Here is a 20935-nt window from a genome sequence, read left to right on the forward strand (position 1 = left end):
GCTTGAGAGTGCACACAGAGGCCATGAGAAGTCAGATCCTCTGGAGTTGATTACAGGCAGAAGGTAGGAACCAAGCCAAGCTTGAGTCGTCTGCTAGAGCAGCAAGTGTTCTCAACTGCAGAGCTGTCTGTCCAGCCCCACGTACAGTATTTCTGTCTGAAGTGTCTATTCCTTATTAAATGTTTATATTAATTCCAGTTGAGTAAATGCCTTTACCCCCCCCCCCAAGCCTTGGACTAGTTTCTACTAAAACACGCATTTGGTCTTCACCCTCAAGTCTTGGGCACAGGACTCCTAGAACCCCTGGCATTTACTGAGTGATAAGGGTGAGGGGAGTTTCTTTCAATATTCCTTAATCCCGGCTTGAGACAAGATCTCCTTATGTGGCTCAGTCTGACATTAAAATTCACTGTGTAGCCCCAGGCTAATCTCAAAGTCAAAGCAATCCACCTGCCTCAGCCTCATGACTGCTGGGATTACAGGCATGGGCACCTACCTCAGCTAGCTCAAAAGCTCACTTCAACCACACCAGAGTTGATGTTAGTTATGACTCCAGGATGACTCCTGGAAGGCGGTGAGGCTGACTGCCCGAGAAGCCAACTTTCTGATATGAGGATTAGAGCTTTTAACCCAACCCTGATCTCCAGGAAGGGGAGAGGAAGTGGAGATTGATTTAACCACCAACAGCAGGTGGCTTAATCATGCTTATGTAATGATGATTCTATAAAGACTCTAAAACTGGGGTTCAAAGTTCAGAGAGCTTTCAAATTGGTATATCAGTGTGCCAGGAACATGCCCAAAGGTGGCACACGAAGATTCCACTCACCTCCCTTGCTCTGTTTATTTCTTCCATTCTCATAGCTGTTCTTTGGGAGGTAGGCAGGGGAGTTTTCCCTGTTTCTCACCTTTCACTATGTCACTATCTAGCTCAGGCTACCCCTGAATTCCTAATCCTCCTGCCTCAGATCCCCAATGCTGGAATTACAAGTGCCCACCACCAGAGTGGGTTCTGAGCTGTCCCCTTTAGAACAAAGTGGCAATAATAAGTAAGGAACTGTCCCACGTTCTGTGAGCCATTCCAGCAAATTACTGAGGAGGAGGAAGTGCTCTGACTGGCAGCTGGTTAGCCAGACGTGCAAGTCACAAGTGACATTAATTCTGGATACCTGTGTCACAACTATAGGATAAGATGTCTTCAGAGTTGGAGAATTGCTTTATGTCAGTGAGAGGACCTCACACATTTGTCATCAGAAGTAATGTGCATAAAAGTTTTTTTTCTTTTAAACTTTTTTTGGGGGTGTGGGAGTTGAGACAAGGTCTCATGTAGTCCAGGATGCCATCAAACTAAGCATGTTGCCAAGGATGACCTTGCAGCTCTGATCTTCCTGCTTCCACCTCTCAAGTGCTGAGATTACAGGCATACACAACCATGTCCCTTGTCTCCCCAACCCCCATCTTATCTTTTCTGTTAATCCATTTGTAACAGCCTCTCCCTAGGACAGAGATTTCCAGTTTTTGTTTCACAAGACAAAACACTCTAAAAAAGTCTCTCTGTGATTAGCATCCAAGGATCATTTCTTTGGCAGAGTTTTAGAGCCCCAAGGGTAGCCCATCAAAAGTCCTGGACCTCAAAAAAAAAAAAAAAAAAAAAAAAAAAAAAAAAAAAAAAAAAAAAAGTCCTGGACCTCAAGAGAGTGTTCCAGGCAGGCAGAGAGAAGCAACCAGCTCAAGTCATGAGGAACAGCAGGTGGAAGAGAATCAGCCCTTAGAGCATCTACTGAGAATCACCATTGATTTAGCTGAAGACACCCAAGTATCTCTTTTTGGTCAGAATTATCTTTCCCAAATCAACGCTATGGTGCTTTTTTTTTTTTATTACCAATATGAATGGGTTGGGACTGCATCAACAGGCTCCACATTAGTGTGGCAAAATGATTCAGCAGATACCCTCCAAGCAGCAGGTCTACAGGAAACAGGCTGACGACAGAGAAATTACCATTGCCTTGAACCAGCGCAGTCCCACATAGCCAGGGCCAGGAAGCTCCTGCCTGGTCTCAGTGTCTTAGGGGAAGACTAAGGTAGAAATGTCAGTCAGTTCTTATCTCATCCGTGGACCAAAGGACAAGGAGCACTCTTTAGATAGATTTTTAAACGATCTGTTGTTTGTGTGTGTGTGTGTGTGTGTGTGTGTGTGTGTGTGTGTGTGTGTGTGTGTGTATTTGAGTGGCCAGAGAAGCTAGAAGAGAGTATTTAATCCCTTGGAGCTGGAGTTGTACCTGACCTGGGTTCTAGGAACTGAACTCAGGTCCTCTGGAAGAGCAGCAAGCATTTTTACAACCAAGCCATTTCTCTAGCCCCGGGAGTACTTATTTTATCAGGGAATACTGGACACACCCCAGGCATAGCAATGAGGTTATTTTTTATTTACCTATGAGACTGAGTTGAAAGGCTACCACAATTACTATATTGCACTCATATCAGATTACAAACATAACAATGAAACTTCCTTCTTTTCTCTAGCATCCGGGAGAAGTACTTCCTTTTGCAGAGGGCCCTCCTATGAATTACTATTCAATTCTATTAATATCCCATAGCCATGGGCTCGCTAGGCATGAATATACTCTGGAATATAGGCTGACTTCCAGAGATACTGTTGCTTGTTTCTTACTCATGGCTGCTGCATGGTTTTGATTTCTATATTCTTGGACCAAAGAAAGAAGGGAGTTATGTTGTGGAATATTACTTTAACTATCTAAAGATGTGTTACATTTGTTTATGTTGCAGAATATTACTTTAACTATGTAAAGGTGTGTTGCATTTGTTTATGCTGCATTTGTTTAACTATATGAAGATGCGTTGCATTTGTTTCACCTTGCCTGCCTAAGGCTCCTGATTGGTCTAATAAAAAGCTGAACAGCCAATAGCTAGGCAGTAGAGGGATAGGAGGGGCTGGCAGGCAGAAAGAATAAGTAGGAGGAGGGATCTAGGCTTGCAAGAGAAGAGAATGAGGAAGAAAGAGAGAGAGAGATGTCCAGGGCCAGCCAGCCAGCAGCTGCCAGACAGACAGACAAAGAAGAAGCAGGAAAAATGGGACATACAGAATGAAGAAAAGGTAAAAAGCTCTGAGGCAAATCTAGATGAAGGGACACAGTTTAAAATAAGTTATAAGAGCTAGTGCAACAAGCATAAGACAAGACTGAGCATTCATAATTGATATTAAGTCTCTGTGTCATGATTTGGGAGCTGGTTGGTGGCCCCAAAGAAAGCCTGCTACAGAGTTAGACATGGTGGTACACTCCTATAACCTCAGCTCTCAAAGGAGGATCTTGAGTTTCAGGATAGCACCAGCCTCATGGTAACACCCTGTCTTTAAAAAAAAAAATAATGGAAACCATAAAGATGGGCAGTAGAACAATAAAATTCACGGAGGCTAGGAATAGGGGATGGAAGTTGTTTAAAAGACAAAATTTGGGGGCTGGCGATATGGTGCTGCTCTTGCAGAGGAACCAAGTTCAGTTCCCAGCACCCACATGGCAGCTTATAACCACCTATAACTCCAGTGCCCGGGAAATCCAATGCTGTCTTCTGGCCTCTGTGGACACCAGGCATGCACATGGTGCACATGCATACATGCAGGAAAACACTCACGTACATAAAATAAATAGCTCAAGGCTGGAGCAATGGCTTAGCTTTCTTCCAGAGAGCCTGGATTTGGTTTCCAGCACCTACCTGGTGGCTGACAACCATCTATCTATATGTCCAATTCCAGGGGATCTGATGCCCTCTTTTGACTTCCATGGGCGCCAGGCACACATCACATGGTACACAGACATATATGCAAGCAAAGCACTGATATACATAAAAATAACTAACTCAAAATCCCCAACTCATAGTATACATAAAATAAAAATAACCAAAATGGTAAAGTATATGTTTTACAAAATTTACCAAGATAAAAACCATTAGCTGAGCATAGTGGTACAAGGCTGTAATCCCAGCACTTGGGAGGCCAATGCAGTATGGTTGTGAGTTCAAAGACAGCCTGGGCTACATAGCAAGTGCTAGGTTAGCCTGGACTACAAGGTGAAACTGGTTTGTTACGTTTTTTTCTTGAAACAGGGTTTTTCTGTGTAGCCCTGGCTGTCCTGGAACTTGCTCTGTAGATAAAGCTGGCCTTGGACTCAAAAGATCTGCCTGCCTCTGCCTCCCAAGTGCTGTGATTAAAGACGTGTGCCACCATGCCTGGCTAGTGCAGTGGAACTGTTTTAATCACCATCCCCACAAAAAAGTAAGGAGAAGTGTGGCAAGTATAGATGATTTTTTTTCTCAATATTCAATCATTTTAAGGTGGAGAGATCATTTCTCAATAATGCTGGCTCATGTGAAAATCATTATTTTTATTTGATTTCTGGCTAAAACCCACAGTGTAAGAGTGGTACTCTTGGGGCTGGAGAGATGGCTCAGTGGTTAAGAGCACTGGCTGGTCTACCAGAGGACCTGGGTTCAATTCCCAGCACCCACATGGCAGCTCACAACTGTCTGTAACTCCATTTCCAGGGGATCTGACACCTTCACACCAATGCAGATAAAATAAAAAGTTAAATAAATTCTTAAAAAAAAAAAAAAAAGAGTGGTGCTCTTTAGTGTCCAGAGTTGTTGTCTCCATCTCTTGATTTACAAACGCTAGGAGGGGACGGGAGAATCTGGGAGGAAGACCAAGTAGGAGGGAAATCTGGAACAGGTCATGTGGGGATAAGAAGCCGGGTTGGTTGGTTTTCAGAGCTATGTGCCAAGTGTGTTGGTAGCTGGCAGGGAGGCAGGAGGACATCATCCTTGCAGGTGCACCCGAGGGTGGTGACGGCAGCAGAGCGGCACGGTGTGGGCGGTGCATCAAGGTGAGGCCAAGGTCGGGAGAAGGAAGGCGGGATTCGCTTTGGCTGAAATTTACTCAGGCTCTGTCGGTTTCCTGTGCTGCCGTGTAATCTGCGCGCGCATGCGCGGCCTCTCTACCACCCTCCCCGGGGCCAGTTCAGGCTTACACTCATGTTCAACCCACGAGAAAACACCAGCAGAGGTTCAACGGCCCCATTTGAGGGCTTTTTTATTGTTATGATTATTTAACATGCCAAAATCACATACAGTGGCTATTTTTGCCCTGACTCCACAGTGGGGTGGCTGAGAACTATAGGGGTGTCACTTGGCTCACGTGGCTCTGGGGATGACGAGAGATGGGGGTGCATTGAGAGACAGGCAGATCAGCAAAGGCCAGAGAGACCCTCATGTAGTATTTATTTAATGATAACTTGTAGCTTCAGACATCTTGCCTTTCTTTACTTCTTTCCTTCCTAAATGTTTCCTAGTTTTCATTTCTTAGCTTATGGCCTCTGGACCTTCTGCCATCTCTGGTTCCTCTGATTTCAGAATGGACAATGAAGGAAGATTTTCCTTGCCTCTCTATCTGCTTTCTTTCCTTGGATGGAATCTACTCAGCATGCACTAATATGTTAAGCTGCTTGATTTTTTTTTTTTTGGGGGGGGGGGTGCAGGTTTTTTTGAGACAAGGTCTCTCTCTATGTAGCCCTGGCTGGCCTTGAACATAGAGAGATCCACCTGCCTCTGCCTTTCAAGTTCTGGGACTAAAGGCATGCACCACTGCACTCTGCAAGCTCCTTGATTTATGTCTGCCCAGGGGAAGGGGCAGCTGCATCTCGGCTGACTCCTGGGAGTTGAATGGGGTGCTGCAGAAGGACCTGAAAGTGTTACCTGAAGTCTGAAGGCTGCAACGGGCACAATACACAGGACCCCACCCTCAGGCACTGCGCTCTGAAGGCTTTCCCATCCTGCCCTTAGCATTAGGGGTAGGGGAGGGTCATACCTCAAAACCTTTTGTTCTCTGCAAGGGACTGATCCACCCTTAGCCTAGTGACTACCAACAAGTCTTCTCATGTCCTTGCGTCTCTACTACTGTGAGAGCTTAAGAGAGCCTGAGAAAAGAATATACAAAGGTTAAGCTTGCCTCCAGGAGAGTCTGGGGATAAAGGGACAAGACACATGAGAGTCAGAGCTGTGGAGGGGAGAGAGGAAGCAGAGGGGTGAAGGGAAGACTGGCCACTCAGGAACTGGAATCCTTTTTCCTTTTCTGGAATCGCCTGAACTTGCCCTGAATTGCAAGGGCAGCCTTCTCTGTCTCGGGAGCTGTCAGGTCGATGTCGATCTCCTCCTCTTCCTCCGCCTTCTTGATGCTGCCAGCCTTCCCTGTAGACAGTTGGAGACACACTGTTGAGTCAACCCAACCGAATCCAGTCCTTTCCTCCAAACCTCAAACACAGCACTTTGAGCTAGACTCTTTGAGGTCCCCTAGTCTTCTCAAGGACTACAGCTGAATGATGATTCTAAAAGTTAAGGTGCTAGGCTTAGAAGTACCATAGTTTCCACAAGAGGTTTTGCTATTCTTGGATCAAATAACAAATGTCTTCTATCGTCATTTATTCCTAAATCCTGTAGTTCAGATCCTTAAAGTACACTTCCTTGCTTCAACTCCTAGTGGAGAACAGTGACTTGGATTATCTGATAAGTTTCTTCTTATCACTCAAAAATGTTTTATGGGGCTAGAGAATAGGCTCAGTGGTTAGGAGTACTTAATGCTCTTGCAGGAGACCTGGGTTACAATCCCAGCATACACATCTGGTGGTTCACAACCACCTGTAATTCCAGTTCCAGGGGCTCTGAAACCCTGTGGCCTCTTTGGGCATCTTCACGCATGTGCTGCACATAAACTCATACAGGTGCACACACATACATAGAATTTTTTTTTTTTTTTTTTTTTTTTTTTTTTTTTTTTTTTTTGGTTTTTCGAGACAGCGTTTCTCTGTGTATCTTTGCACCTTTCCTGGAACTCACTTTGTAGCCCAGGCGGTCCTCAAACTCACAGAAATCTGCCTGCCTCTACCTTCAGAGTGCTGGGATTAAAGTGTGTACCACAGATATTTTTTAACTAAACAAATCTTTTTAAATACATTACTTTTTTTCCCCCCAGAATCTGTATTTGCCCCGTGTGTGGAGGTCAGAGGACAACTTGTGAATGCTACTTCTTGTGTTCAATCATGTATGTCCTGGAGACTGACTGAGGTCATCAGGCTTGGGGAAAAAAAAAAAAAAACACCTTTTCCCATTGAGCCATCTTGCCGACCCCTTCTTATCATTTTACATGCCTTTCCAACCTTTCAAGACTCTAGGTGATAAAATCGAGAGAGAATGCTGATACAATGACATCTTAGGAAAAAATAGCAAGAAACTAGAGCTATGATAACCCCTTGTTTCACTTATCCAGGCCCTATTCCTTTCACATCTGGTATTCGGAGCTTCTAGATTTACAGTTCTGCTTGTATCATGTTGCAGCCTTCATTAGCTCTGCTAACAGCCTAGCCCAGCCTCACTTACCTTTTTCCTCAGGGTCAGATGCCTGGTTGGCTGCTGGGGGTGTTTTTGTGTTAAGCTGAAAGACAGGAATAACAATGTGAGATATGCATGGAAGTACGAAGGTCTTTTATGCACATTCAAGCTTTCCATGACCAGACATATTTCCCAGATCTTTCGAGGAAGTAGGTCTTGAGATCAGATTAAACAAAGAATCAACATCCATTCAATAAACCCAGCATGATAGAGAATGCTTGTAATCCTAACATTCGTGAGACTGAGGCAGGAGGATTGTCACAAATTCCAGACCAAGTTGGGCCACACAGCAAGCTACTTAATGAAAACTTTTTTCAAAATGAATTAAATCAATGAATATTTCTTGATGCCAGAGAAATTGTAGAGGACAAAACAGATAAAGTAACCCTGCTTTCACAGAGCTCATTCATGGGCTATTCAGACAAACAAAATGACTGTGGTTTAAGATGATAAAAAGTGCCAGAGAAAAAGCAAGGTAGAGAAATGATGAGCGCTAGGTAAGGTCAGGGGAACAGGCCTTTACATAGTTGTGAGGAAAAGCCTATCTGATCAGCTGTGGAGCTATCATTATCATCACCACCACTACCACCACCACCACCACCATCATCATCAAGTCCTGGGGATGGAGTCCAGGACCTCCTGCATGCTAGACAAATGCTTTAGCACTGAACTATATCACCAGCCCTGGGAAAGTGCCCGAAAGGTGGCACCTGAGAAAGGAAGCTGTAGAAGGAAGGGTGGTGAAGACTGTGGATATCCGTGGCAAGACCCTGGGGTGGAAGTATGACCAACCTCTTTGAAGAACATCAGGATCCAGGCATAGCTGAAGTGGAGAGAGGAAGAAGGAAGAATGGAGACCTAGCCATGGGTAGAAGCAGATTATGCAGGGCCTCGGGGAGGCTTTATAAGGGCTTTCTTTTACTAGAAGTAAAAGGCATTGGAGAACTCTGATTTGCACAAAAGGCACATGGAAGAGGAGGCAGAAAGCCTGTGGGGAGGCGGGGGTGGATTACTGCAGTAAACCAAGCAAGAGAAGATGGTAGCTTGAATCAGAACAGTAGCAGTGCAGGGGGCAAGTGGTGAGGTTATGAGTATTATTTTCAATCTATGACCAAGGTGATTTTAATTGGATAAGTGGTATTGTAATAAAGAGGGAGTCAAGGATGGCTCCTGAGGAAGAGAATTGGCCTGAAAAACAAAAAAAGGGAGTTCTCATTTCCTGCTACAGAGAAGACAACTAATGTGTGGGTTTTAGGGAAAGGATCAGAAAGTCTGTTTTGTTTTGGTTTTGTTTTTAAAACTATTTTGGGATATCTACTAGTTATCCAAAAGGAGATGTTTCTTGTTTGTTGTTTGCTAGCTTATTTGACATGGGGTCTCTATGCAGACAGGGTAGCCCTTGAACTAATCCTCCTGCCTCCAGCTCTTCACCTCCCCAGTGCTGGGATGACAGGTGTGTGCCATGATGCCCATCTCTCTAGAATGTTTTTTGTTGGGTTTTTTTTAATAGTAAGGGTTTATTTTGATTCACAATTAAAGAAAGGATACAGCCCATCATGGCTAAGGAGGCATGGCAGCAAGAGTATGAGGAGGTTGATCATGTTGCATCCTCTCTATCATGTTTTTAAGGGATTGTTCTATTTGACAGAGATTAAACCACATCAGAGAAAGAGGGGAAAAAAACATGGGAAAATTAGGAGAGTCTTCTATCAGCGTAAGCAGGAGAGTGGCCATTTAGACTAGGACCATAGTGGCAAAGTGATAGAGAATATCAGACTTCAAGGAAGTTTCGTGGTAACAAGCTAGATTGGCAGGTGAGATTTTGAGTACAGAGAACTCTGTGAAAGAGCTTTCTCTTTAAAGACAGCTGAACTGGACAGTAGTTTGGGATGAATATGAGGTTGTAAAAAGGTGTTTGTTAAAGTAGGAGATTTGAATGCTGATGGGAATGATTCAGTAAAGAAGGAAAAATTGATGATGGGAGAGAGAAAGGATAGTTACCAGAGTGGTATCTCGAATGAGCAAGAAAAAAACAGATACAGTTCATAGTGGAAGGGTTGGCTGTAGACGGGGTATTGACACAGCATTTACAGACAGGAATGAGGGCATGGGCTGGATGCAAATTGGTGTCAGATGTGGCAGGAATGTACAGATTATCTCTACTGAGTGTTTCTGTTTTCTCAATGAAACAAGAAGGGCAATTGTCATAGGAGAGTTAAGGACAAGATGTTGTGGAATATTACTTTAACTAGGCAAAGATGTGTTACATTTGTTTATGCTGCATTTGTTTAACTATGTAAAGATGTGTTGCATTTGGTTCACCTTGCCTGCCTAAGGCTCCTGATTGGTCTGATAAACAGCTGAACGGCCAATAGCTAGGCAGGAGAGGGCTAGGTGGGGCTGGTGGGCAGAGAGAAGAGAGAGAAAAGGAGGGAGAAAGATAGACACCTGGGGCCAGCCAGCCAGGAAGCCACCAGCTGGCCAGACATGGAGTAGGACATACAGAATGAAGGAAGAGACAAAACACAGACAAAGAGAAACAGGTTAAATTAAGTTATAAGAGCTAATGGGACAAGTGTAAGCTAGGCCAAGCATTCATAACTAATAATAAGTTTCCGTGTCATGATCTGGGAGCTGGTTGGTGGCCAAAAGAAAGCCTGTTGTATCAAGGAGTGTTAAAGGTTTGAGGAAAGATGAGAATGAGTAACACAGTCATCTAAGAAAGTGAGTGAGTGATGTAGCAGGATTACCAGAGAGTGAAGGAGCCCGCTTGAGGTTACTGACTGTGGATTTAAAGTGAAACCAACCAAGATACTGTCTCTGTCTTCCAGGGTAAGTGTCTTAGTTGGGGTCTGTATTATTGTAATAAACACCATGAGCAAAAGCCACCCTGGGAAGGAAGGGTTTATTTCAGCTTACAGTTCCACATCACAGTCCACTGAAGACAGTCCGGGCAGGAACTCACGGCAGAAACCTGGAGGCAGGCACTGAGGCAGAGACCATGGAGGAATGCTGCTTAGTGGCTTGCCCAGACTGCCTTCTTATAGTACCCTGGACCACCAGCCAAGAGGTGGCACCACCCGCTGTGGTGGTATTGTGTTCCCCGAAATATTGTGCACCCTAATAAATTTACCTGGGGTCAGAGAACAGAACAGCCACTCGATACAGAGGCCAGAAAATGGTGGCACTCTGTTGACGGTGGCCTACTGTTGAGTTTCAGCCAGTGAGGGACTCAAAAACAAAGTGGACAGCACCTGAGAAACAATACTCAAGGTTAGCCCCCAGCCTCCACACATGTGGATACTCATACACATAGGTATACCTGTGTCCACTGGAACACACATACACATAGTGAATTTAAAAAATAAAATTTTTAAATTTGAGGCTGGATGTGTGGACACAAATGTATAATACCAGGACCTGGGAGGCCAGTGAATGAGGATAACAAATTCCAAGCCAGCCTGAGCTAAAGAGGTGGGGGTGGGTGGGGTGGGGTTTGAAAACACACCAAGCTGGGCCTGGTGGCACACCTAGTCCCAGCACTTGGGAGACAGAAGCTGGCAGATCTCTGTGAGTTCAAGGCCAGCCTGATTTACAGAGTGAATTCCAGCATAGGCAGGGTTACACAGAGAAACTCTGTCTTGAAAAAAATCAAAGAAAAACAAGAAAAGACACCCATCAAGATACTGAAACCCAGGAAGTCCTGCTACTCTCTTGTAGACCCAGAAGGGCTTCATGGGAGGATTATTTTTGAAATTCTGGGATGACTGACCCAGTCATTGTTCTTTTTCTCTTTGATCTTTTTGGGTTAATTGATTTTTCTTTATTTTTTGCACATGATCGGTATAATGGTCTAGTACATAATACCTTTCACTATGCCTGACTGTCATCATAAGAGTTTGTCAACACTGAAAATGTATAGCATGGAGCATGTGTAGTGAGAGATTTGCTGGCCAGTTGTCCAGGCACAAGAGTCACGGATCAAGAGGCAAGTTCAATAGTTCCACAGTCTCTACCTTCAAACCTTACTTACTTCCTCTGTTGGCCAGCAAATCTCTGTTATCCTGGTTTTAACCATTATCCATCTTTCTTACTCCAAGCTTATTGCCTTAACCCATCAAATCTTCCTCTTCATCCCAACTTCTCCCCTTTAAAAATAAACAAATGGAGCCCCATGCTAAGTATCTCCCCTTAGGGGGTTTTGTGGTGATTTGAATGAGAAATTTTCCCTATAGTGCTGGGTGTTTGAATGCTTAGCCCCTGTATGTGTTGGCTAGCTTTATGTCAACTTGACACAAGGTAGAATCCTTTTAGAAGAGGGAACCTCAATTGAGAAAATGTCCCCACCAGATTAGCTGGGCAAGTCTGTGGTGCATTTTGTTTTTGTGAGAGGACCCAGCTCACTGTGGGCAGTACTATCCCTAGGCTGGTGGTCCTGGGTACTATAAGAAAACAAGCTGAACAAGTCATGAGGAGCAAGTCAGTAAGCAGCACTCCTCCATGGACTCTGCTTTAGTTCTTGCTTCCAGTTCTTGCTGCCCTGACTTCTCTGGTTGATGGACTACAAGCTATCAGATGAAATAAACCCTGAAGTGACTTTTAGTCCATGGTGCTTGTAGATGGTTTGAAAGAAAATGCCCCCCAAAAGGAGTGGCACTGTTAGGAAGTATGACATTGTTGGAGTGGGTGTGGCCTTGTTGGAGGCAGGCTTTGAGGTCTCATATGTGCTCAAGCCATGCCCAATGAGATAGTTCACTTTCTGTTGCCTTTGGATCAAGATGTAGAATTCTGCCAGGCGGTGGTGGCGCACGCCTTTAATCCCAGCACTCGGGAGGCAGAGCCAGGCGGATCTCTGTGAGTTCGAGGCCAGCCTGGGCTACCAAGTGAGTCCCAGGAAAGGCACAAAGCTACACAGAGAAACCCTGTCTGGAAAAAACAAAAAACAAAAAACAAAACAAAAAAAAGATGTAGAATTCTCCAGCACCATGTCTGCCTTCACGCCTCCATACTACCAGACAACATGCTTGTTGCCATGATGATAACAGACTAAACCTCTGAAACTGTGAGGGAGCCACCTCAAGTAAACGGTTTCCCTTGTAAGAGTGCCATGGTCATGGTGTTTCTTCACCGCAATAGAAACCCTAACCAAGGCAGTGCTTTATCACACGGCAGTGGGAAGCCTAACGATGACACTGTATTAGTTACTTTTTTGTTGCTGCTATAAGACTCTGACTAAGGCAAGTTATAAAAGGAAGCCTTTAATAGGGCTCATCGTTCCCAAGCATTGGAGTCCGTGGTGGCATGGTGAAGCCATGGCAGCAGGAACAGCTGAGAGCTCACATCCCAAACCAAATCGCAAGCAGGAGGCAGAGACACTGGGGATGGCTAAGTCTTTTGAAACCTCAGCGCCGCCATCCCCAGTGGCAAACCTCCTCCAGGCCACACCTCCTAGTCCTTTCCAAACAGTTCCACCATTTGGAGCCAAGTATCAAACATAAGAGCCTCTGGGCTCTTATTCCATTCTCAAACCACACAAGTCCCCAGATGGTGGCGCTGTCTGTCTGGGGGAGACTCATGAAGTGTGGCCTCGTTGAGGGGAGTGTGTTTCTGGGAGCAGGCTGAGTTTGAGCATTTAAAGATTTAACACCATTTTCTAGTTTATTCTCTCTGATTTAAAATGGGAGCCCCGAGCCTCTGCTCTCAGCATCCAGTTCCTAACACCTGCTGCCTCCACTCCACCGTCACAGACTCTGACCCTCTGAGACCGTACGCCCAAATAAAACTCTCTTCTGTAAGCTGCCTTGGTCACGGTGTTTTATCACAGCAATGGGAAAATAACTAACACAGGCTGCTTCCTTCTCAGGTCAGCTGATCTTGAGCCAAATTCTCTAAGCGAGATGTGTGTCGGGGCTGAAGCACACAGGCTGCCACGTTCCTCTGCTGTTGCCAGCTTCCCTCTTTCCTGAGCCTGCCCTGGCCTCGAAATAGAGCAGTGGCTGTGATCTGGCTCCCCAGGGGTTCCCAGCTCCATCTGAGTTATATTTATGAAAGGTCATAACCTAAGATCAAGAGTTTCCACTGGAGAGGCCAGAAGGGAGTACTGTAAGGCCCCCGCTGCTCACAACACCCCGTGAACTCTCCCTCACACCCTCCGTTGAAAAGTGCTAGAGGTTCTTCTCCTGCCTCTCCAATCTTGCTAGCCAGTTCTCAAAATAGCCACTGTGGGCACTGCATTTCTGGATTTAGCTGTTCGTGACTTGTTGGGGGTGGGGACAGTTGGACTGTCCCCTCTGTACCATACTCAGTGGCTCACTGGTCCCTGTCCTCTGCTTCAAATGCTCTGGGTTGTTTCCTTGAAGGTCGTCAATTTCAGAAGAATCAGGGTGGTCTGGCACATGTATAGACAGGCATCAGACCATCCATATTTCAAGTTCATCTGGTGCTCTTTAAGAAAACCTCTTACAAACACTCGTATCTCCAAATGTTAAGAGCTATAACAGATCTGCGTGTCTCAGCCTCTTCTTAGCCACTCATTCGAGGCACGTGTGGTTCACAAACCTCTCAGGTGGTATTCTCCTGCTATCAGGTCAGAAATAGCAATGGTAAAGTGGTCCAGCAAAGCCTTTCTTCTCCTTACAGAATCCAACTAGGAGAGCTGACAGAAATCAAGGACTTGGGAATGTTACCTTACCTTGTTATTTATTATCACATAAATAATACTGCTAATCTGTTACTTTTGTATGCACATTAAAAACACTAACATGCTGAGTTACTCTAATAGCTCCATAAAATAGGTATTGTTATTCTCATTTTTTAAACCAGGAAATGAGGTCAAGAGTGGTTAATTTTTTGGCCTAAGGTTATAGAGTTAAGTCACAAGATCATAATTTAAAGCCAGAAAGGCAGTCTAACCTTAAAGTCCAGGCTCTCTTTTGTTTGTTTGTTCTTTGTTTTTTGAGTTGGGGTTTCTCTGGGTAACAGCTCTGACTGTCCTAGAACTCGCTTTGTAGACCAGGCTGGCCTCGAACTCACAGAGATCCACCTGCCTCTGCCTCCCCGAGTGCTTGGATTCAAGGTGTGTGCCACCACTGCCCAGCTAGAGTCCAGGCCCTTGAACATTATGTTATATGGTATCTAGTTCGACAACTAAAGTGTGCATGTGTGTGCACACACATGCACTCACATTCACCCACATGCACTTACGGGAGAACTCTAATGTGAAGGCCTTGGCTCTGCAAGTCACCCCATAGAGCACAGCAATCCCCAGGTAGGATGGAAGATCTCAGGAATGGTGATTTAATTCTACGCCCGCAGTTAAGCAGTGGAATCCAAAGTCTAGCTTCTCAATCCACATCCAAAACACCTTCTTCACATGTACTCCCCAGGGAGCCCTGGGGAGCTGGGACCTGCCTGCTCATCTGGCGCAATCTCACATGCTCTGTGAGGACTTCATCCCGGACCATGCGCACTCACTCCGATTCCTCCTCTGCTTGTTGATCTGACCATCCATCCGCCTTGCTTCCCGATGCTTGCTCTGTGGGCCTCCTGCCACACCAACCCGATCTCCCGGGACTAGTCACAGTCTTCGCTCACAGGGCCAGATCCTGGCCCTTCAGAGTCTGAGAATTACATGTGCAAGATCATCCCACTCTTTCCCATAGCGAATGACTCCCTTGCTTACATCCAAAACTATTACTCCAGTCCTCGCGAGCGTGGAGCTGGGTTCAGCTCGGTGTCATTGCCCACACAGGACTAATTGTTTCACACTTCTCAGTACCAAACACTAATTAGCAACTGGGAAGCCCATCGACTCTCGCTTTCCCTAGAGAGCCTTAGTTTCTTTCCTTGCCTACCTTCTTCTTGTGCTCCTTCCCTCTACTCTCTCCTCTGGGCCCGATGTATTCCAACAATGTTCCATTCCATCATCTTGGCAGGAGGTGCCAATTCCCCATGAGTATTCTTTTGTTTTCTCTGCAGCTCAAAGTCGTGGACTCTACCCTTCCCATGGGGTGGGGTGGGGTGGGGTAAGACGAAAGGCCTGCTGGGTTAGAGAACGTTTTTCTTTAGGCTTTAAGATGCAGATCGGGACCCTTTTCTTTCTCCAGTATTTCCCTCCAAAAAAAATTTGTCTACCCTTTTCAGTTCTTCCAGTCGCTGTACAGGAAAACATCCTATACTTGTCGGTCTCCACCTTCCCAGAACTTGCATCAGCATCCAGGTGAGGTCCTGGCCTATCTGAGCTCCCAGTCTCATCCCCACTCTGTTTTCTAGGAATCAGGACAATCGGCCCCTTTTTCTCTCAAACATAAACACCCCCCCTTTTCTCTCTGCCTGCCCCCCCTTTCCTCTCTGCCTGCCCCCCCTTTCCTCTCTGCCTGCTCCCCCTTTCTCTCTGCCTGCCCCCCCCCTTTGATGTGAATTCCTTTTCCGAGTACCGTTAGAATGAAAAGAAGCAGGGCGGGCCTGGGACCACGGTCTGAGGAACAAATAATATGAAAAGGATAGGGAAGGTCATTACGGTAAGAGAAATAAACCAGACTCAGAAAGACAAATAGCAGGTTTTCTCTCATCTGCAGACTCTAGGTGGGAGGGGGTGGGTGTCTTGGGCACATGAGCAAGACGAAAATAGAAAGGGGACCAAGAGATCTTAAGAAAGAGGAGAAAATGATGGAATACATGGGACATGAAAGCAGAAGGGGAGACTCTGGGGCAGGAAGGAGAGGAGGGATCTTCTTTTCAACAACGAGTAAGGGAGCAATTGGACAGTCATTGGCAAAGCCAAACAAAAGAAGCCCACCCCAAACTACACCTTGTACCTTACAGAAAGTAACTACAAATAGACACAAAACCTAAACGGTGAAGGCAGAGGCAGGAAGTCTGATGCAAGTTTGAGATCAGCTTGGTCTACACAGCACTGCCGGCCTTCCAGCATTACATAGAAATCTTGTCCCAAAGCTGACCATGGTGGCGCAAGCCCTTTATCCCGGCACACAGGAGGAAGAGGCAGGCAGATCTCTGAGAATTTGAGTCCAGCCTGGTCTACAGGATGAGTTCTAGGACAGCCAGGGCTGTTCCATAGAGAAATTCTGTCTTGAAAAACCAAAAAGAGAGAAAGAAATCTTGCCTCAATTAAGACAGCAGCAGCTACAATTAAGTGTAAATTTTTAGACAAGCACAGTGGGAAGTTCTTGCAACTTTAGGATACAAAAAAAATTTCTTAGATACACCAAAAGCAAAACTCATAGAAAAACATTATAAACTGAATTTTTCCTAAGAGAAAAGAGGGACAAGCTACAGGCAGAAAGAAAATATTTACAAATCACATATCTGATAAAGAACTTGTATTCAGAAACTTTTTTGTTGTTTGGTTTGGGGTTTGTTGATTTTTTAAAAATATGGCCTTACACTGTGTAGCTTGGGCTGACCTAGAATTCACTATGTGGCCCTGGCTTATATCAGGCTCATGGCAATCCTCCTTAACCTTTTAAGTGCTGGAATTACAGGCATCATTCACCACAGAACAGGTTTTAAAACAATTTTTTTTAAAAAAAAAAAATGTTTTATTAGCGCTAGAAAGATGACTCAGGGGTTAGGAGCACTTGCTGCTGGAGCAGAGGACCAATTTCAGCTCCCAGAACCCACATGCGGGCTCACAACCATCTGTAACTCAGATCGAGTGCCTCCTGGCTTCCTCAGGCACCAGGCAAGCTCAAGGTTCACTCGCATACACGCAAGCAAAACCCTTCTACACATATGAAAATCAGTCTTAAAGGGGGTGGGGGAGGCTGGAGAGATTGCTCAGTGGTTAGGAGTATTGCTGCAGCCAGGTGCCTCGGAGCATGCTTTTAATCTCAGCTTTCAGGAGGCAGAGTTAGGCATATCTCTGTGAGTTCGAGGCCAGCCTGGTCTACATAGTGAGTTCCAGGACAATTAGAGCTACATAATAGAGCGACCCTTCTTGAAGAAGAAGAGGAGGAGGAGGAGGAAGAGGAAAAGGAAGAGGAAGGGGAAGAAAGAAAAAGAAAAAGAAAAAAAGAGCACTGGCTGCCAATTCCTGGGACACACACACACACACACACACACACACGGAAATTTAAAAAAAAAAAAAAAAACAAGAACAAAAACAAAACAAAACAAAAAACCAAAGATAATTGTGTCTAATCATGGTACAGCATGCCTATAATCTCAGCTCTGGGGAGGCTGAGTTAAGAAGATCATGAGTTCAAAGCCAACATGGGCTATATAATGAAACCCTGTCTTTTTTTTTTTTTTTTTTTTTTGAGACATGGTTTCTCTGTGTAGTTTTGGTGCCTGTCCTGGATCTCGCTCTGTAAACCAGGCTGGCTTTGAACTCACAGAGATCCACCTGGCTCTGCCTCCTGAGTGCTGGGCTCAAAGGCATGCGCCACCATCGCCCCGCTCGAAACTATGTCTTTTGAAAAGAAAAGAAAAGAAAAGAAAAGAAAAAAGAAAATAAAAGAAATAAAGCACAAAAAGAAAAAGAAAAACAAAATCCAAAAATAATTGTATGACTCAGCACTGTCTTGGCAAAGCACCTAAGGACAGTCCATGTAACCGCAGCTCGGCTGCCACTACGGGGAGCAGGTACCCCAGAACTCAGTGTTACACAGGACCAGCTCACCCTGCCCCCTCCCGTTTCTTTTCTTCCTTTGTCACTTTCCCCTTTAGTGGTGTTACCACAGCAACCATCCTCACCAGAAGAGGAAGACAGTGTAGCCCTCCACCCTTTTCCAAGCAGCAAGTAAAAGCAGTTTTGGGAAGGGTAAAGTATTAGGCTTCCTCCATACTCTTCACACTCCAGGGCACTTTAAAGAGGGATCGCAGATGGTTAATGGCAGCAATCATCAGAAGCGAGGATCATTTCATTGTACCTAGGCCAACTGCATCCTGCATCTGCAGGACATGACTTGGGTGCTGTGCAGATGAAAATACAAATTTTGGTGCTGCTGCAATCCCAGAGCTTCAGTGAACAGCCACAGATACCCACAGTTCTGTCTCTGTAGACCAGGGCAGAGAACCTAAAAAGACCTTGAAGCCAAAAAAAAAATCTAAATTATGGGCTTCAAAAGAGCCCCACCTTTTGTCTTTGTATTATCATGAATCTGAGACTTCATACACTCCACTTTCAGCAAGTAAGGGGAACACAAATTAGTGGATATTTTAAAGGGGGACACGAGTTAGTGGATATTTTTCCAGGTGGTGAAACCCTCCATGGGGGTGTTTCTATGAATGCTGAAGTGTTCTCCCCCAGCATTAAATGAAAGTCACTGCTAAAGACCCTTCCAGAAGCCTCTGGAATCCCGTGCCCCTGCACGACCCTGGACTGCTGTTTTTGGAGGACTGTTGGAACTGTTTCAACTCTTTCAGCTCAGCTACCAGCTGCAGTCCTCCCAGCTTCAGAAAGACTTGCTCAAGGTCACCCTCAAGGTAACAACAGAAAAAGAACCAGGAACCTTTACTCTCATTTCTTCAGATGCACATTCCTCTCCTGATCCAGAAAATATAGACCAGAAGCCTGACATTTCAGATGCCCGTTACCTCGAGACGAGACCCTAAACAGCCCCAGTCCCCTGGCTTGGCCCCTCTCCCCTCAGACACCCCACCCTGTTTCCTGGAATAGTTCCCTGGTTTGCCCCTCTCCTCTTAGCCACCCCACTGTTCCCTGGAATAGCAGTACCCCCCACTAGATTCAGGGGCAGAATTCCTTGCCCATGCCAGCTCATGGTATGCAGTGAGTCAACAGCCCCTGCCCATTCCTCCCAGCCCGGGCTGCCACAGTTTAATGAGTGGTTATTTGTGGCACTCTGCACACAGCTTGGAGCTGTGCCTTTACCCCATACTGAGGAGCAGGGGATGGGGAGAGAGAGAGAGTAAAGCCCAAACTTCATTTATTACTATAATCTTCAATGTGCATCCCACCCATGGCGCTAACGTTCTAAAATAAACGTATTAATCCCCCCACAGCCTACAAAGCAAACACTCAGCTGGAGGGCTTTGTGTGGGAGGGAGGCAGCACTGGGCACAATAGAATGGTAAATGGCACCTCTTTCCCCTGGGTGGAGGTTGGGGACCAGGTGAGAGAGCCTTCAGGAGTCACCCAGTGGGAAGCAGAAGTCAAGCTTCAGAGTTGATGAGGGTAGCTCACCCCTATGGTCGCTCACCCCTGTAACATCAGTAGTCAGGAGGCTGAGCCAGGAGGATCTCTGAGTTTGAGGCGAGCCTGAGTCAGTGAGCTCTAGGCCAGCCTGGGCTATCAGTGCAGGGAGGGAGGGAAGGAGAGAGGGAGGAAGCAAGCTAGGCTTGGGTAAGCCTGATCCGTGAGAAGGTCTGAGTTCATTGTTTGGCTTTTTTGTTGCTGTTTTAGGGTGTTATATTGTTTCAGTGTTTTGAGACAGGCTCTCAGTGTAGCTCAGGCTAGTTTTGAGCTCTACATACACTGAACTCCTGGTCTTCTTGCTATCGTCCCCTGAGTACTAGGATTACAGGTACACACCACCACACCTAACCATAAAGTCTAGGCTCCTGGGCATTTATTTAAGGACACTTTGAAGAAATGCAGACTTTGTGCAAAAAGGGAGGAGGGGCGCTGGATGTTTTATTTGTTTCCTCTTTCTCATGCTTCCTCATAGTCTCCCTCCCTCTCCATTAACTCTCATGTAACACAGCCAGGCCTCGAACTCACTGCCTGGGGAGGCCCTCTTCCACCTTCTGATCCCCCCGCCTCTAACTCCTGAGTGCCAGGATTACAGGATCCTGTTTTATGTGGAACTGGGGAGCAAACTAAGGGTTTTGTCCATGCTAGGCAAGCAATCTACCACCTGAGCGACAGCCTTAGCCTTTGCTTGTTTAGTCATTTATTTTTTGATGCAGGATCTCCCTTCATACCTGAGACTGGCCTTGAACTGGCTACACAGCCCAGGGAGCTTCAAACTCATCATCCTCCTACTTCCTTCCTCCTGGATACTGGGATTACAGATGTGTACCATCACCAAGTATTTATGAATGAGCTTCTGATTTAGCTTACAGTGTGTGTGTGTGTGTGTGTGTGTGTGTGTGTGTGTGTGTATTATGCATGTGGTAGGTATGTGTATACATGTGAGTCTGTGCATGTGGTAGTGGGAGCACAACCTCAAACATCATTCTTCAGGAGCTGCCCACCTACTTTTTTGAGACAGGATCTCCCACTGGCCTCAAGCTGAGCTGACTGGCCAGCAAGGCTCAGGGATCCACTTATGTCTGCCTTCTCAATACTGAGATTACAAGTGCACACCACTGCACAAGCTGTTGCTGGGTTTTTGTTGTTGTTGTTTTGTTTTGTTTTTTGTTTTTGGATTTTTTTCTCATGCTGGTTTTGGGGATGAAATTTGGGTCATAGGCAAACACTTTACTAACTCGGCAATCTCCCCATTACCTCCATCCTTAGCTCATTCTTGCAGCTTATTCAAGCCATTTTGAGGATCAG

At 45.6% G+C, this 20935-nt stretch overlaps 1 protein-coding gene across 3 annotated transcripts in view; it reads right to left on the reverse strand.

Annotated features, from left to right (window-relative positions):
- Nucleotides 1-5071: 5071 nt before the first annotated feature.
- The window catches only part of Pcp4l1 (Purkinje cell protein 4 like 1), a 41864-nt gene continuing 26000 nt past the window's right edge, over nucleotides 5072-20935 (reverse strand). For all 3 annotated transcript variants that reach the window (XM_076548256.1, XM_006990638.4, XM_042258579.2), the window contains 2 exons: nucleotides 7441-7495; nucleotides 5072-6255 (listed from right to left, as the gene is read on the reverse strand). In XM_076548256.1, coding sequence (XP_076404371.1) covers nucleotides 6113-6255; nucleotides 7441-7495 — 198 coding nt within the window. In that variant the 3' untranslated portion in view covers nucleotides 5072-6112. The remainder of the gene's footprint in view (nucleotides 6256-7440; nucleotides 7496-20935) is intronic.

Source organism: Peromyscus maniculatus, chromosome 11 (genome assembly GCF_049852395.1).
Source record: "Peromyscus maniculatus bairdii isolate BWxNUB_F1_BW_parent chromosome 11, HU_Pman_BW_mat_3.1, whole genome shotgun sequence".
NCBI classification, from domain to species: Eukaryota; Metazoa; Chordata; class Mammalia; order Rodentia; family Cricetidae; genus Peromyscus; species Peromyscus maniculatus.